The following is an 18,019-nucleotide window of genomic DNA, read 5'->3' on the forward strand; positions in this document are numbered from 1 at the left end:
AATTTATAGTCTAGACTATAGTTTAGTCTATATTCTAGTCTATAGTATGGTCTATAGTCTAGTCTATAGTTTAGTCTATTGTCTAGTCTATAGTCTAGTCTATAGTATAGTCCATAGTATAGTCTAGTCTTGTCCATAATCTGGACTATAAACTAGTCGGTAGTGTAATTTATAGTCTAGGCTATATTCTAGTCTATTGTCTGGTCTATAGTCTAGCCTATAGTCTAGTCTATAGTCTAGCCTATAGTCTAGTCTATAGTCTAGTCAATAGTCTAGTCTATAGTCTAGTCTATAGTCTAGTCTTTAGTCTAGTCTATAGTCTAGTCTATAGTCTAGTCTATAGTCTAGTCTATAGTCTAGTCTATAGTCTAGTCTATAGTCTAGTCTATAGTCTAGTCTATAGTCTAGTATATAGTCTAGTCTACAGTCTAGTCTATAGTCTAGTCTATAGTCTAGTCTAGATTATAGTCTAATCTATAGTCTAGTCTATAGTCTAGTCCATAACCTAGGTTATAGTCTAGTCTATTATCTAGTCTAATGTGTGATTTTTATTTTGATAAGTCTGGACTAAAGTCAAGTCTATAGTCTGGTCTATAACCAAGCCTAAAGTCTCTTAGCCTAATCAATAGTCTGGAATCTAGTCTACTCTATAATGTAGTATAATGTCTGTACTACTATATAAAGGCCACTATATAGTTTGCACAGTTCTAGTCTATATATAGTCTTTAGTTTGAAATATAGTATAGCCATTAGTCTGGACTATATTCTAGTCTATAGTTTAGTTTTAATACTTTTCGTATAATTTACAATTGAGAATGGTTAATGTATTACTCTTAGACAAATATATTTCTATTAAAAACAAAATATAACAATTTTCCAATTTCATTATTACAGAGCCACTATTTACACTCCCAAAGTGGAGGAGAATAATCGTGTGGCAGATACATGGCGCCTAAAGAATCGTGCCATGTCTATCGATAACATTTCTATGGTTTCCTCTGCAACTGAAATTATATCCAGTCACACTAATAAAGAGAATGCCAATGGTTATGCACAAAATGGTGCTTATAATGGACATGATAGTAAATCGGTGAATGGTGACAATTACCAGCACATTAATATGGATTTCCAGCAACAACAGCAGCAGCAGCAACAATATCAGCAACAACAATACCAGCAGCAGCAACAGCACCAACAACAGCAGCAGCAACAGGAGGAAGATGAACCTGAAAATATAATACCATGGCGTGCTCAATTAAGAAAAACTAATAGCAGACTGAGTTTAATTTAAGGCAAATAAATAAAATAAATTCCATTTGTGTCTTAAACATTAAGAGAGAAAAAAGATACAATTCAAAATTGATGAATGAAAATGAAATTGAAATGATTTCATATTTTCATAAATTTTTATTAACTTAAATGCATTTTACTGCTTTCTTTGCATATAATTTTTTGTCTTTATATTAATTTAAAAAGAAACGAAAAAAAAGAAACATAATTTTGTAATTTATCTTAAATATAATTTAAAAGATTTTATTTATGTTTTTTTTAAGTTAATTGTAAAAAAAACTTATTTAGATAAACGTAATTATTACATATATATATATATATATATATATATATATATATATTTTTTGTTTATGTAGTTTTAACTTTTCTTTATTTAAAAAAAGACCCTTATTATTATGGGATTTTCGGTGCAATATTACATGACTAAGTTTTGAAAACAAAAATATTCTACAAATATTTTGTAATTTAACAAATCTCTACTAGTTGTGTAAAGCGTTGAATACTAATTAATTAATGATTTGTATGTCAGATGATTATAAAAGAAAACAGGGTGGTGCTGTTAAAGAACTATAACTTATAATTATTAAAAAAATTATGCATAATCCTTGTATTTGTAATATTAAATTAAATGTTTATTCTTTGCAATTATCAATTTATAAGAAAAAGAAAAGAAATTTTTATAATAATATTAAAACACATGAATTTATATTATATTTTCTTTAATTTGTTATTTGTTATACAATTAATTTATATAAATATTAATAAAAAGTTTATTTAAAAAAATACTCAAAAATGTAATTTTTGTTAAAAAAAATCATTTTAATTAAGTCAGTTTTTATTTTTATATAGAAAGAATTAAAAAAAATATGTTTTTCACTATAAATTCATTTTCCCCGTTTTTTGCCATATTGCTATATATTTGGCAACTCTGTGTTTTTTCTTGGCTTTGTTTGAAATTTAAAAAATCACTTAAAATACCAGGCCAACAGAATCTGTAATAGGCGGTGTTTTTATTTAATTATTTTCTTTCGTGCTTCTTACAGTCACCACGCCTATTACTTGACAATTATTACTAGGTGAATGGAGGAAAATAAAAAGTAATTTTATCAAAAATTTTATTTAATTTCACTGTTATTTTGCAAAAATCAGTAAAATTACCAGGAGAACATAATTTTTAGCACAGAGATAAATTCTATTTCGTTTGTTTTTTTATTTTTTCATAAAGTAACGTTCATAAAAAATATTGAAAATTACCAAGTCAGCAGCTTTATTAGAAAGTAAATAATATTTAAAATTTTCTATTTTAATTCCTTTTTGTTTTGAGTGTTTTTTATTTAACTTAAAACCAGCTTTATTAATATTAGGCTAACAATATTTTTAGTAGGTAGTTTTCATTTTTATAGTTTTTATCTCAAAACAAAGACAGAAAAACTTAAAAAATACATAACAAAATTTTTTAATTTACTAAGAGCTCATAATTTTTAGAAAGTTATTAATGTTTTACTTGTTTCTATTTACCACATTTATTTTCATTCTCCCGTTACTTTATTGAATTTTGTTTAAAGCTTTTTTTAATTTCCTTTTGTTTATACTTATTTTCGTTGCCTTTTTGTTTTTTTGTTGTCGTTGAACTTTTTTCGTCATTTTGTCCATCCATCCATTCCATTATTCGCTTGCTGTTTTTGGATTGCAATTTATTGTTAAATCTGTAAAATAACCAGGAGAACATAATTTTCAGTATAATATTTTTTTAATTAAAAATTTTGATCACAAACATGCACCCAAAAATATTTAAAATATATACAAAAATCTTGTTAAGATACTAGGCACTCATAATTTTCAGCAAGTTCATGTTTTCTGTTTTTTACTTCTTTCTTATTATTATATTTATTTATTGTCCTTTTGCTTAATATTTTTTATTTTTTCTTTGTTTATTGTTGTAATTGCCTTTTTTGGTGATGTTTGCTGCTTTAATTAAAATTTATTGTTAATTCTGTAAAATAACCAGGAGAACATAATTTTCAGTATTATTTATTATTTTAATTATTAAATCATAAAAATGCCTCCTCATTCACCACCACCCACCAAAAAACTAAAAACATATTGAAAAGCTTGTTTAATTACTAGGTGCTCATGATTTTCAACAAGTTATTTCTTTGTTTTTTACTTTTTCCTATTTTGCATATTAATTTGTATTGTCCTTTACTTTATTGAATTTGTATTTATTTATTTACTTGTTTGTTCCTAATTGTTCTTTCGTTTTTTTATCATCTATCTATCTTTAAACAAACCAGGAAAACATAATTTTTAGTAGGCAGTTATTATAAATTTTAAACTTTAAACACAAAAACAGCCAATAAAATTTAATGTAAATTTTGTTTAACTATTAGGTGCTCATAATTTTCGGCAAGTACAACTAACAAACTTTATTCTGATCTGCTACCTATTTATACAAAATTTTGTTTTATTACTAGGTGATCATAATTATCAGCAAGTTATTCATATTACTTTGTTTTTAATTGTTTCTATTATGCCCATTTAATTTTATATTCCTTTCATCCGTTACTTTATTTACGTTTATGTTTATTTATATTTTTGTTTTTGTTAATCCCATAAAACAACTAGGTAATCATAATTTTTAGTAAGTAGGCAGTTATTTTAATTTTTAACATTTTAAACACTAACTCACAAACAATGCAATTTTTGCTAAACTATTAGAAGCTCATGATTTTTACTAAGTATAAATTTATAACTTTATTCTGACGATCTTTTTTCTTTCTCTTCCTTCTTCATACAAAACACATACAAAATTTTGTTTAATTACTAGGTGTTCATTATTATCAACAAGTTAATAATGTTACTTGGTTTCTACTTGTTTCTATTTTGCTTATTTATTTGTATTGTTTGTTCTTTTTTCCGTTATTTTAATGAATTTGTTTAATGTGTTTTCTTCCTTTCTTTTCTTTAAGTTATTATTACATTCTGATCACAACAAACAAGCAACAAATATTGTTTAACTACTAGGATCTCATGATTTTGTGCAAGTATAAATTTAAGATTACACATGATTTTCCTTTCCTCTATTTTACACATATTTTCTTCTCATTGTTTTGTTCTATATTGTCCTTTCTATCATCCCATTTTATTTTTTAACAACTATAAGTTTTTTGTATAAAATCTATTTAATTACCAGGCGCTAATAATATTTAACAAACTTAATTAATTATTTTCCTCTTAACATACGTACATACATATTTTCTCCTTACCTTCATAACTAACACAAACTCACAAATACAAATACAAGTGTACTACTAGGTGCTCATGATTTTAAGCAAGTCTATTTTTTTTTGCATTTGCTTTTCTCCACTTTTTTGCATCAACTTCTGATCTTATATTGATTTTCATTGAAAAACTAGAAAGTAGATGAAAAAGAGAATAGAAAGTTTTTGTAATATGTACTCTACACAAGGCAAATACATGTAATGTGTTTAACAAAAGTCTAGTACAAAACAAAAAAAGGGTGGTTCCTATATGACACTCTTATTTGTATATGACACTTTTACTATCAAAACATGTGTCGTGAATTTCAATGATTTTCTGTAAATTATCTTGTAAATCTTGTTTGTGTCGATTACTGTTGATAGAATAAGTTTTCGTATTAAGAACACATGTTGACAAAAATTGCTAAAACATCTAGATTTCTTATTCGATGTTACAAGGAAAATTAATATAAAATTTTAGTAGCCCTTAAAACCTACTAGCGAACCCAAACTTGGACTTCTTAGTATCTGAAAGGATCTAGAAAATGTATGTATATAAGGCCGCCGAGTTTCATCGCTGTTGTTTCTTTTAGACAGATATGATCATTAAAGACATTTTTTGAAGGGGACTTTATATGGAAATAGATTTTTAAAAAAAGATTTAGGTTCTTATTAAACATATTTGTGCCGAATTTCACCGTTAGATATACTTTTTTAAGCCAGCTATGAGCGATAAAGTATTTTTCTAAAGGGGCCTTATATGGAGGCATAATCGTTGACCGATATTGCCCATTTTCAATACCAAATAAACTACATCAAACAAAACTGGACTTTATAGTGCTTTCAGCAGACAGACGAACGGACATGGTCTTAGAATTTAATAAGGATCCAGAATATATATACTTTTATGGTTCTGAGATGTATATTTCAATGTGTTACAAACGGAATGAAAAAACAATATACAATGACAAAAACAATAATTTTGTTAATGGTGGGTGCTGCTAGTCATGGTACTCAAAAGTACCAAAATCTTTTTTTTTTTTTTTGGATTTACTTCGGACTATTAATGTTTAATATTATGTTTCTTAAGCTACGTTCACTCCTATCAAATGTTTTACGAAAATGACGTGACCCCTAAAAAATCTACATTTTGATTTCCATAAAATATATTTTTATTTGCACAAACATAGTATATCTTTGACGACATCAGTTCAGATCGTCTTTAATATTTGTTTCGACAATACAGTGGACGTCCAATAGTACGTACCCTCTTTATTACGAATGTCCAATAATACGAATGACAAAATTATTGCATTGTCTACTCTATAGTACGAATAAAGACACAATTTTTCTGTTCGATAGGACGAATAACGCATTTTTATGGGAATTTTGGTTTTATTTACGTATATATGAAGTTTTTATTTTATTTTTTCGGTATCATTAACCTTTAGCTCAGTAATTTAGAAGTTTTTTTGTATTTATTACAAGTGATTTGTGTTTTAAAATGTCCTATACACACAATTTACTGCATTATATTTACAAATCAACAATTATTTAGTTTTATTAATTTATTTTCCTGAAATTTCGATGACCCAAGAGAAGAAATTAAATTGGATGATAACGCCAATGAGAACATTGTTGAAGCCTCAAAAGCGCTGTTATTGAAAAGGCCGTAGGAATCATTTTACAAAGTACAGTAGTTTTCCGATTTAACGAACCCATATGTTGTCAGGCCTGTTCGTAAAATTGAAAAGTTCGTTATATGAAGTACTAACTAAAACGTGGGTTTTTGGTAGGAAAATATTTAAAAATAGGTACATAAAATATTTTTAAATGTATTTTATAAAAATAAATTATTTTTTTTATAAAAATAGCACGAAACACAAAATTCCGAATCTTATATACCCACCTTCAAACCATATTTGTGTCGAATTTCCTCGCTGTATTTTTAATTCAGTCATGGAGCGTTAAAGTTATTTCTGGAAGTTCATCGCTATACTCGTATTTTTAAGCGAGTAATGAGCGTTGAAGTAATTTTCTTAAGGGGGTAAGGTCAATTATGGACCAATTCCCATAAAATTTGTTAGAGATTTCGGTTAGTATAGAACATGTTTGAATCGAATTTCATCGGCGTACTCGTATTGTTAAGCGAGTAATGAGCGTTAAAGTCATTATCTGAAGGATGGACGGACATAGCTACATCGAACTAAAATTTAATAAGAACCCAGAATGTGTTACAGTTTTGGGTACAAAAGCACCGCTACAACTTAGGTTATTTGTTATTTTTGATAAATGTCATTTTATCTTCATTTAAATAATAATATCTTTATTAGTTCTTTAAACAGAGTAAAAAAAACAAGTTTTGTTCGTTATTTAAGGTAGTCAATAGGAAAAATTAGCTTGTTCGTTAAATGCGATGTTCGTAGAATTGAATGGTCGTTAAATCGGAAAACTACTGTACATAATTTCTGTCCCAGTATGGAAATTTAAATCTTTAGATGTCTCGGCCATCGATAGAATGTTTGGGAACTATCCATGGAACAAAAAAAGATTTTTTGAAGCCGTATAAAGTTTAAAATTGAACATGAAAAAAAAATCATATCCACCTGAGGATATTTTTTTTGAAAAGTGTCGAGTTCACGAAAGGAAACCCGGGCTTATATCCATAAATATAAATTTCAATGTGTTGTTGCAACCAAAATGACAAAGTTATTGGTGATGGTGGACCATATGTATGTTAAATCACATTTCATTCAGATATCCTATTTATTTGTACTGCGTAGGTATTAGTTAAAAATTTTATAAACATGCAGGAGTGCATATATAAACAGAATATTTTCGCCAATAATGATCATGCAATACGTATAAGTATGTATGTATGTATGTATGTATGTATGTATGTATGTATGTATGTATGTACATTTCAATATTTTCTTTTCATTTCTATTATGTTTCGTTTCTTTCGTATTTTTATAACTACCAGAGATGGAAACTGTACTGTACTGTAGAATTGATAAACACGTAATTGCAAATATTAATGAGAGTAATTTTAAATTTACTTATTCCTCCTTCTTCCTACATTTGTTGTTTTAATGTATGTATAAAAATCGTTGTAATAAAAGTTGTGCAGAAGTTTTTGTAGAATGAAAAGAAACGGTGCAATAATAATATGTTTTTTATTTTCTTTGCGTTTATTTTGTTTTTGATACATTTGCATTTGTTGTTTTAAAAGTAACGGAGAATTTTACTTGATTCTTATATTTTACACCCTACAAGCAGTTAATAAGGAATTTTGAATTTTCAATGATAAATTACACGGTGTAACAAAATTACAAAAAGCGAATACATTACACTCTCTTTACGAGTGTTTGGGTGTTATTCCCGAAAAAATGATTAGTAATAGTTGTCGGACTTAAAAATTTTGTTTTACGACAATAGAAAGACAAACAAAATATTTACTATTTCTTTGGGAAAAACGAGAAGTTTGATTTTTATTTAAAATTATTGATCCATTTTTTATAAAATTTTAAAAATAATTTATTTATTCACCCAAAAAGGCTATTGGTATATTAATTTGGAATTCGGGTACTAAGGCAAACTATAGGATCAAATTTGGGTAAATTTTTTTGGAGCACAATTTTTTCGTAACAAATGAAATCACATTATAGTCATGTGTTCTTTCTATCTGCGATTATTTAGATTTTAACATATAATACCTATTTTGTAAACTTAATTTTTGAAAAATTATATTTCTAGGCGAAATGGGGAAAGTGTAACTTTTTTATGAGAACTTTCCACAAACGTAGAATATATTCCAATATTTCATAATTCCAATTGTATTTTTCAAATGATAGTTTTAGAAACTATATAGAAACTAGAAACTAAACATACACAGTGCTTAAGGTATTTTCAGACTACAATACTGAGTATTAATACATTTAAAAATTAAAATATTATAGAATTTAGTCGGTATGTTAAAAAATCTGTAAGAAAAATACATAAATATTTCAGACATAGGGTAGAAGGGGGATCATGTGCCATTGGGGCACATCTGTCAATGGGAATAACTTGAAAATCGATTTTATCACATTATGAAATTTTGTTTTCGTTTATCTATTTCTATCATCCTTGAAAGTTTAAAATATTGACTTTACACATGACGGGAGGCTGACGTGATTAATTGTTTTTCAAAGGTCTGCGAAAATATTTCACTAAGTGTATTTTTTGTGCTAACTTTTTAAGTTTTTATAATCGAAAAAATATATTGGTTGGTAATAGAATGTCAATAATAGTGAACCAAAATACATAATAGTTTTTTCGATAACATCATTTGAGGCCCGAAAAAATTTAAAACATTCTCCAAATACATAGTAATGCTTGCTATGTTGAACAAAATTTGGATAAAATATAGAAAATATCAGTTATAATTTGTTTTAACTTTTTCGTTATGTTGAATAAACAATAAATATCTTATTTATTATACTTTGTTTGATTAATTAAAGTAAAAAACAGCAAATTATGGTTTTATTTTTATATTTTTTGTTTTATTTTACTAATGACAAATCTACCCCGGTATCGCCGTTTTTGGTCAATGCGGAAAAGTTAAAAAGTGGCGTATGGTCTTGCTTCTAACCTATATTTTATAAATTCTTACCTTTATAAATTCAATGATGTCCTAATTTTTTGGTTTATTATACCCTACACCACTTTAGTGAGGAGGGTATATTGGGTTTGTGCTGATGTTTGTAATGCACAATAATATTAGTCCTATACCCACCTTAAAGTATACCAATAAGCTTAGAATCATTTTCTGAGTCGATTTATCGATGTCCGTCCGTCTGTCCGTCCATGTAAACCTTGTAATCAAACTACAGGTCGCAATTTATAAGATAATTCAATGAAATTTGGTACATAATCTTATATTGTCCCAGGGACGAAGCCTATTGAAAATTGTTAAGATCGGTCTATTATTTCACCTAGCCCCCATACAACTGAACCCCCGAATAGGGCTTGTAAACCTTGTAATCAAACTACAGATCGCAATTTTGGAGATAATTCAATGAAATTTGTCACACGATATTTTATGGTATCGTAGACGAAGCCTGTTGAAAATGGTTAACATCGGTCCATTATTTCACCTAGCCCCCATACAACTGAACCCGCCGAATAGGGCTTTTAAGTTCAAAATTATGTTTAATATACTCATATCTCGACAAAAAGCTGCAATAACCAAGTTGTATACAAGATTTAATGACCCCCACGAATTCCATAATAATAGGTTCTTATATGACCCTAGCCCCTATGAAAAGCCCCCATCAAAATTTCACATAAATGTCCACAATTTTATTCAACAATAAACGGCTTAAGTATGTATATCTAAGGCAAGGTACAATACAACTTAAATGCTTTATTATGGCAACTAAATCTCATTATATTTTGTCAAAGGTGTAGGGTATTATATGGTCGGCCTCGCCTGACTATAATTTCTTACTTGTTTTTAATTTATTTTATTTTTTTCAGAAGAAAATTGTTTCTAACGTTTTTTTTAATACAACTTTGATGCATACGAAAAATCGCAATTTTTTGAAATTTTTCAAAAACATAAAAATACGGTCGGTATTTCATAAGAATCAGAAGTATTTTTTGTCATAATCAATCAAATTGTATTTAGACTACGAAATTCTATTATACTACATGTTTTTTTAAGTATTAAAATTGTAGTCCGAAAATACCTTTAATGAAAACAAGTAAGAAAGTATGGTCGGGCATGGCCGACCATATAATACCCTACACCATGAGTATATTTTTAAAATTTGTATATTTTATAAAGAAACTTTTATATTGAATTTCACCTTAATTCCAAAGTATTTATGCAATTTATGGATAAAAATCAAAACTTTCTAAATGAGGCTTTATGAAGAATATAGGTCAAACATGGGCCGACCCTCATTAAATTTGGGAAAAGAGTATAATTTCAAATAATAGTTTGTTTTTTTTTTGAGTTTCAATGCGATATAAATGGATATTGCAAGTCTATTTTAGACGTTTAAGACATTTTTTGAAGGGGGGTTTGTATGGGGGCTAGGGTCAAATAAGGTGAAATAATGGACCGATTTCAACCATTTCCAAAAAACATGCTTGGTCCAAATTTCATCAAATTATCTTGAAAATTACGGCCTGTACCTTGCGCACAAGGTTTACATGGACAGCCAGCCAGCCGGCCCAACAGACGGACATGTCTTAATCAACTCAAAATTTATTCTGAATCGATCGGTATACTTTAAGGTGGATATTGGACCAATATTTTTGTGTGTTAAAAACATCAGCACAAACGTGTGTTACAAACATTCCCACTTTTTTATTTGTATTTCAATGGGGTAGCGAAGTACCCCATTATATTATATCTTAATATAAGTATGTTATTAGAAAATCAACCGAATTTTTTAATATTTGTATGTTTAGGATTGAAAAAGGGATATTTTGTCGATTTTTATATGAAAAACAAGTAAGAAATTATAGTCGGGCGAGGCCGACCATATAATACCCTACAACTGTTATAAAAATGGGTCGGGCAATAACTAAAAATCCGTTTCTTTTTTGGAGATAGCATTCGATTTTCGGGTTATATAAGAAATTCTAAATATGATAGTTATCTACTCAACCATATCTGCAAACTGCTCTTGATCACATGTTGAGTGTTTTTTACTGTCACACCGTCTTATTATTCGAATAGTAACTATTTGATTAATTGAATTATCTGGTCCATTTTATAAACCAAATGTTATGCTTAAAATACTATTTACAACATATAATGAAATTGAAAAATGTCGAGTTTGAGAACAACTCTGGCGTCATCGCCATTTATTTTTTAAGGAGTTGCGTGGATCTTTGCAGTTACACACACCGTTAGCCTCGAAGTGTCGTTTTACCTCAAAGTGAGGTTATGTTTTGTATGGTAGAGACAATGAAATGTTTTTTCACTTATTTTATTTTTTAATTTTTCCCCATTTTTATAATTTGTATGGAAAATATTCGTTTTTTTAAATTTTACTTTTCGCACCGTGGATTCGCGCCTGGTTTGAGGGTTTCCTGTTTCCTATGTGAAGATATAGGTCTACTTGGAGCATTTCCTTGAAACCAATGTGGGAAACCCCGGCGTTATTGGCTTATATGATCTAAATAATTTTATCGAAAAAAAAACTAAATTATACCAATATCTGAGTCGAATTATCTGTAAGCATTTCAATATACATACATATATACATATGTACGTCATAAATACACAAGCAAGATAAAACTATGCAACCTATTTTTTACCCCCAAAGGCGCTTTGTTAAATTACTACATTATTTATCAGTAAAAAATTAAACTATTTATTTTTTTAAATAAACACTAAATGATTTTTTAACTCGTTATCTTGGAAGGAAATATTCGATTAATAGATAGAGACAAGTAAGTATTATTAACAAAAAATTATACTAAACAATTAAACAATAAACAAACAAATCAAAACATTGATTTAAATTTAATCGCAAGATGCCATGCTAAAACCTCTTCAGCAAATTAAAAAGTATTCCAACAAAACTTATCACACCAACAATCAAAGGAGGATATTTTGTTATTGGTTTATAAAATCTAATCTAAAGGTAAGAAGTGCTTTAACATTCTTAAATTAACTTAGAATTTCCAACAAAATCATCCAAAATTTCCATATAAATATAAATATTTTAGAAGAGTTAACATTAGTAAAGTTTTCTTTAAACTAGCAGCAGTAAATATGAAGTATTCCTTAATTTTCTTATTGTGTGGTCTCTGTTTGGTGGCCGTAAGTGTAAGTATAAATTTGAATATTAATATTTAAAGAAACTCATTAAATATTTTTCCCTTTCAGGCCAACATTGAAGTAGCCTCTTCGAGCGAGGAAGATTTTGATCTTGACTACGAATATGTTGCCAATGATATTGCCGAAGATGTATCAACTGAAATTGATCCTCAATTTATTCCTTGGTTAGGCATTTACTTTATCATACACAAAGCTTTGACCGGTATTAAGGGTGTTAAATGTACCGTTAAGGAAGTTGTTAGCATTAAAACTGCTGCCCAACAATTCCTCGATGAAATTGAATTGTGTGGCGATGATGTTAATGCCAAAGCTCAACAATTAATTGAAACTTGCAAAAATATCGTTGTTACTGCCAATAATATCATCAATGTTAATATTAACGCTTGTGGTGCTACCCCACCTTCTACCACCACTTTTGATGTTGAAGACGAAGATGTTATGGAGCCCGCTGTTCAGAAAACCAAAATTAGCTGTTTCTTTAAATTGTTGGGTAAAACTTTGAAATTAAAGAATCAAATTAGACGTGCTATTCGTTTGATTAGACAGATTCCTAAGGTTCCTGGTACCGCTAACGAATGTGTCAATACTGCCGCCCAAAACTTAGGAAATGTTTTCAATCAATTCCCCTCTAAGGTGAAATATTGTTCTAAGTTATTTCATTAAATTGTAATGCGATTTGGATTAAAGATTATTGAAGTGTGGAAGGACAAACATAATTGAATAAATAATTTTGCAAGAAAATTTTTAATTAATTTTTTGTTATTATTTTAAATTTAGATATATTTTTTAAAATGATAAAGGTGTACAGTTGTCTGATGGCAATGGAGATCGAATTATGTTAATTTATACTTTTACAAACATGAAATTGTATAAACTCGATAACTTCTAATCCATTTGTTAAAACTGACTGTCAGATGGTGTCAGGTTCGGTCAGTTCGAATTTGACTTTACAATTTCGATTTTTTCGACTATTTTCGACTTCTTTCTACTTTTTTCCAACTATTTTTTGACTTTTTTCGAGTTTTTCCGACTATTATACAGTTTTTGACTTTTTTTCCACTTTTTTAAAATTTTTGACTACTTTTTGACTTGTTTCTACAACTTTGGTCCGAGTTTTCGACTTTTTCCGACTTATCGACTTTTTTTGACTTATTACGACTTTTTTCCACTTTTTTCGAATTTTTACGACTTCTCGACTTTTATTCACAGACGATAGTCGAGTTATCGACTTTTTTGAAACAAAATAGTCGACTTCGACTTTTCGACTTTATTCGACAAAAAGTCGATTATTCGTAAGTCGAACCCTACGATACATCAGATATATGTTCACTAAACCGCCTTTGGACGCCAATTTTTGGTATTTTATTGGTTTTTTTAGATTATGCCATATTTCCACAAGACAAAACAACTCTTAAGCTATTTGGAAATATCAAAACCAGACCGATGAAGTGAAATTGATCTTGATAGGCTTCAAACCTGGACAAAATCAGGTTTACATTTACACTATAACGTAATATCTTTAATATAAAAACATGTTGTCCTCCATGGACCAAGCTGAATTTTGTTCAACCTAAATTCAATGCAATTGGATTCGAACTTAAAACTCTGTATATTAATTTTTATAAGACCATTTGGTCATGCTAGCTTTTAAACATAAACCAGTATGATAAAAAGGAAACGGGCTATCGGGTAACAAGCGTAGACAATTATCTCCAGAAACGGAAGCTACATATTTCTGATCGGATATGTCATTCAGAAATTAGGACAACAAAAGATCACTTAAATTTGCAGGCAGATTGAACAGATTGAAACCCAGTTTAAATAGTTAATACTTCTGGATTCCTTAGATTGAATTGATTTTCAATAATACATCTATGAACCATTTCCATTGCACCACACAAACAGAGGCTACTATGCCTGTAATAATTAGGGAAAACTAGTAGAGTAGATCGCTCAAGATTGCACCAATCACGTTCACGGTAAAAGCAAGTCGATCGGTGATCACTTAGATTTCAATATTGTGCTGAATATCATTCAACGACAACAACGGTTTATGTAGTTAATGCTTCTATTGAGTTCGTCAGATCGAAATGATTTCAAAAGAACTGCAAACAGTCGCAAAACACAAGACATCATGTTTTAAAGGGTTACACTATTAGGAAACCTACGATTGAATCTTTCTTATGATAGCAAGATCCAAGATCTGTAAGAAAAAACTTATAATGGAAACTAAAGCGTTAAATCAGAGAGATCTTGCTCGGAAGACTGAACTTAACCACTTTATACTTATATAACATCTGCCGTATTAATTGGTTAAATCTTTAAGATAATAGAAACTAACGAATGTTAGTCTTCGAAGCTATAGCTACGATTATCTATAGTTTAAAAAAAGGAAAAAAAACTCTACCTGTCATTCCCTTATATATATTTCTTATGAACATTTTATATTTGTGTGAAATAAATAAAAATATATGATCACACTATTTCTCGTTAATGGTAGATTTGTTAAAAAAGTATTTACTAATGTCTGTGTTAAATGTTCTCTCTTTTTAAAACCTAGGTACTATGAAATATTGCATAGTTTTAGGCGCGCAAAATAAATACTTTCTCCAAATTGACTTGCAATTAATATTTATACATATTTTTTAAACACGTAATTTTTCAAATGACTTTCTTTATCGATGGAAATCCCGTCTACCGAAACACCTACACAAAAAGATTGCGACACAAGATTACGTTTGCTAAACAGCTGGCAGTTTAAATCTTATCAAAGTTCGAAAAACATATGTGGTTTTATTAAAAAGTAAATAAATCTTGGCCAAATATCTAAGACAAATTTTGTATAAATATCAAGAACCTAAAATAGTTCAGTATTAGAAAAGTGTTTAAAAACTGCAATAGCAAACATGCAATTCTTCTACAAAATTCTTTTTGTGGCAAGCATTTGTTTTGTGGCAACAAGTGTAAGTTAAAAAAAAAACATTGAAAATATCAAATAATTTTTTTCTAAAATATTCTTTAAATCCTTTTAGGCCAACATTATTCAATCATCTCCTTTGGACAATTTCGATTACCAGTTTGTACCCAATGACATCGCTGAGGGAATTGTTGAAATTGAACCCTATCTTGTCTCTTGGTCTACTCTTAACATTGTCATACGTAAAGCATTATCCATTATTTTGGGTGTCAAATGTACCGTTCGAGAAGTTTTGGAAATTAAAGCAGCCGCTTTGAAATTTATCGATGATATTGAGCGATGTGGAAATAACGCTTCGGAAAGTGTTCAACCTTTATTAGATGCTTGCAAAAATATCATTGTAATATGTAATGATATTCTTCATGTTAATGAAAATATCTGTGGTAATTCAATGAATCCCGAAGAAACGGATAATTCTAAAACTCCTAAAAAATGTTTTAAGAAATTATATAAGAGAACTGTGGAACTAAAAGATCAAGTTAAGGAAGCTATTACATTGATTAGAAACATTACAAATACTGGTAAATGTGTAACTGAAGCTGTTAGGGAGTTGGAAAGTGTCTTTATTAAATTTCCCATTAAAATTGAATTCTGTTCGAAATTGATTCATTAAATAAATGAAAATATTCGTAAATAAAATACAATGCTGAAAATAAAAAAAGTTTTAATGGTTAATTCCAAGAATGATTTTAAGAAATTAAATTTTGTGGATGGATTTTAATTACCAAATGAAGCCTGATTTTGAAATTCAGCAAGATCATTATTTTTGTATATAACATAGTTGTGCGACTTTTTCATAAGATACAAGTATATTTAACATAACTTTGATCCATATACGGTAGGGGACTAGGTGAAATAATGAACCGATTTTTGACATTTGATACAGATAATAAATTTGATACAGATTAAAAATTCCGAGAAAAGTATGCCTTATGGTCATTTCTGTAATTCAAAAGCTATAGAAACGATTCAAAGGTCAATGACCTCCGGAACGGAAAAAAGTATAGGATACAAGCATATGATGTTTGTTGACTGTCAAAGAGGAAAACTTTTTTCTCTTGATATGATGAATCTTTGTCCGTTCCTCAGTGTTAACCTCTTGGATATAATTTGATGAAATTTGCTACACAATTTCATGCGCAGGAAATGGGTGCATGGTATCTCAAAGCTATATTGTACTTCCAAAAAATATTCTATTTAAAGCTCTCATGATACAATTTGTTATATTTTAATAAATCCGGTATTAATAAAAATCAGGTCATATTAGGCCCTATACAAGGATGAATTTTGAAATTTAACTTATCGCTAATAACCAGGGAAACCGAAAACATGCTCTAAAAAAAGTGTTTTAAGCGCTTTAAATATGCTGTAAAAAACTCAAAATATACTCTTAAAATTTAAAAAATATGCTCTAAAAATAAAATTTTTCATTATTTTTTAACATTGAAAAGCTCAAAAAGACAGAAATTGTAATGAAATAATAAATGTTTAGTGTCATATTTCATCCTACAAGATTTTTTATAATTGATTCATCTCATAGTTTGAAGAACTAGTTTAAAAGAATTCCGTTTTACGTTCAGATAACCAATAAATAACATGAAACCATTTGGACTCCAAAAAACATATTTCAAACGACAAAGTTTGACACATTTCTACCAATTGTATTCATAGCTTCTAAACTGACATTTTTATCGGTGTTGTCATAAATTCCAATAATTAGTTTTTTTAAGCTATAAAAATGGATTGGTCCCATGAAATCAAAAGTAATAGGTTTTATTTCTGATTTAAAATGTACTGCTTTATAGAACAAAAAACTATAACATTGGTTTTCGTGAGAGTAATGTATTTTTTGCAGTTTTTAAGTTCTACAAACGAATTTTTTTTTCAAAATTGTAAAATAGGTTGAAAAATTAAAAATAAAAAAATTAAATTTTATTTTTTTAAATAAAGTTTTGAAAATGTACAAAAACGAAAAACAGCGAAAACATCAAAATATGCTCTAAAAACTCGAAAATATGCCTTAAATATGCTAAAAAAGTCAAATCATACAAAATTATGCTCTTATGGGTAAAATATGCAAAAATATGCTCTAACAAATCGATGACAAAATTCTTAAATTGGTCTGAAACGTATATCTTATCCATGAGTCCATACGACGCACCACAAAAAACATGCATTTGCATATTTTGGTTTCCCTGCTAATAACATAGCACAGTGGTATAGGAAAAAAAAAAGAGGGAAATAATTCGGTAACTTCTAAACGGTTAATCCGATTTTAATGAAATTTGGTATGCACAAAGAGGAGGTGTTGTCGAGTTTAGGTTTTGAATTTGGACCTTATAGGCCAACCAGGGGCCCGGCGGGGGGTCCTCAAATTAGGACACCTCGGCTATGTTAAATTTTTAAAACGATCCTATTTCTTCATTTGAGTTCCGATTTAAAAAAAATTTCGTATATAGAATCTCCTTATCGAGCACTATAAAAAATGTCGTCATAGCAGTAAATTATCTCTTATAGTTTAGGAGATATTCGCATTTGAAAATTAAAATTTTAAAATTTTTACCGTTCTTACTTTAGTTTTTTGATAATAGCGGGTCCAAATATTCCCGATTTTCGCCATTTCTTTTTTTATTCGCTTAACAACAAGTT

At 28.6% G+C, this 18,019-nt stretch overlaps 3 protein-coding genes across 8 annotated transcripts in view; all 3 read left to right on the forward strand.

Moving 5' to 3' along the window:
• Positions 1-1,988, forward strand: part of LOC111677722 (GATA zinc finger domain-containing protein 14) — a 92,444-nt gene extending 90,456 nt beyond the window's left edge. For 3 of the 6 annotated variants that reach the window (XM_046947438.1, XM_046947440.1, XM_046947441.1), the window contains one exon: positions 895-1,578. In XM_046947438.1, the coding sequence (XP_046803394.1) occupies positions 895-1,291 (397 nt within the window). In that variant the 3' untranslated portion in view covers positions 1,292-1,578. Of the gene's footprint in view, positions 1-894 lie in introns of all 6 variants that reach the window. The other 3 variants (XM_023438910.2, XM_023438909.2, XM_046947439.1) reach the window with 2 other exon arrangements.
• A 10,317-nt stretch (positions 1,989-12,305) lies between these two features.
• On the forward strand, positions 12,306-13,134 carry LOC111677734. The gene is made up of 2 exons (XM_023438923.2): positions 12,306-12,381; positions 12,442-13,134. The coding sequence occupies exons 1-2, from the start codon at positions 12,328-12,330 to the stop codon at positions 13,054-13,056; spliced, it is 669 nt and encodes a 222-aa protein (XP_023294691.2). The 5' UTR covers positions 12,306-12,327; the 3' UTR covers positions 13,057-13,134.
• A 2,092-nt stretch (positions 13,135-15,226) lies between these two features.
• LOC111677746 lies at positions 15,227-16,020 on the forward strand. The gene is made up of 2 exons (XM_023438934.2): positions 15,227-15,356; positions 15,426-16,020. Exons 1-2 carry the CDS (start codon positions 15,300-15,302, stop codon positions 15,981-15,983), a joined length of 615 nt encoding a protein of 204 aa, XP_023294702.2. The 5' UTR covers positions 15,227-15,299; the 3' UTR covers positions 15,984-16,020.
• The last annotated feature ends 1,999 nt before the right edge of the window (positions 16,021-18,019 follow it).

The sequence above is a fragment of the Lucilia cuprina genome, chromosome 3 (genome assembly GCF_022045245.1).
Source record: "Lucilia cuprina isolate Lc7/37 chromosome 3, ASM2204524v1, whole genome shotgun sequence".
NCBI lineage: Eukaryota > Metazoa > Arthropoda > Insecta > Diptera > Calliphoridae > Lucilia > Lucilia cuprina.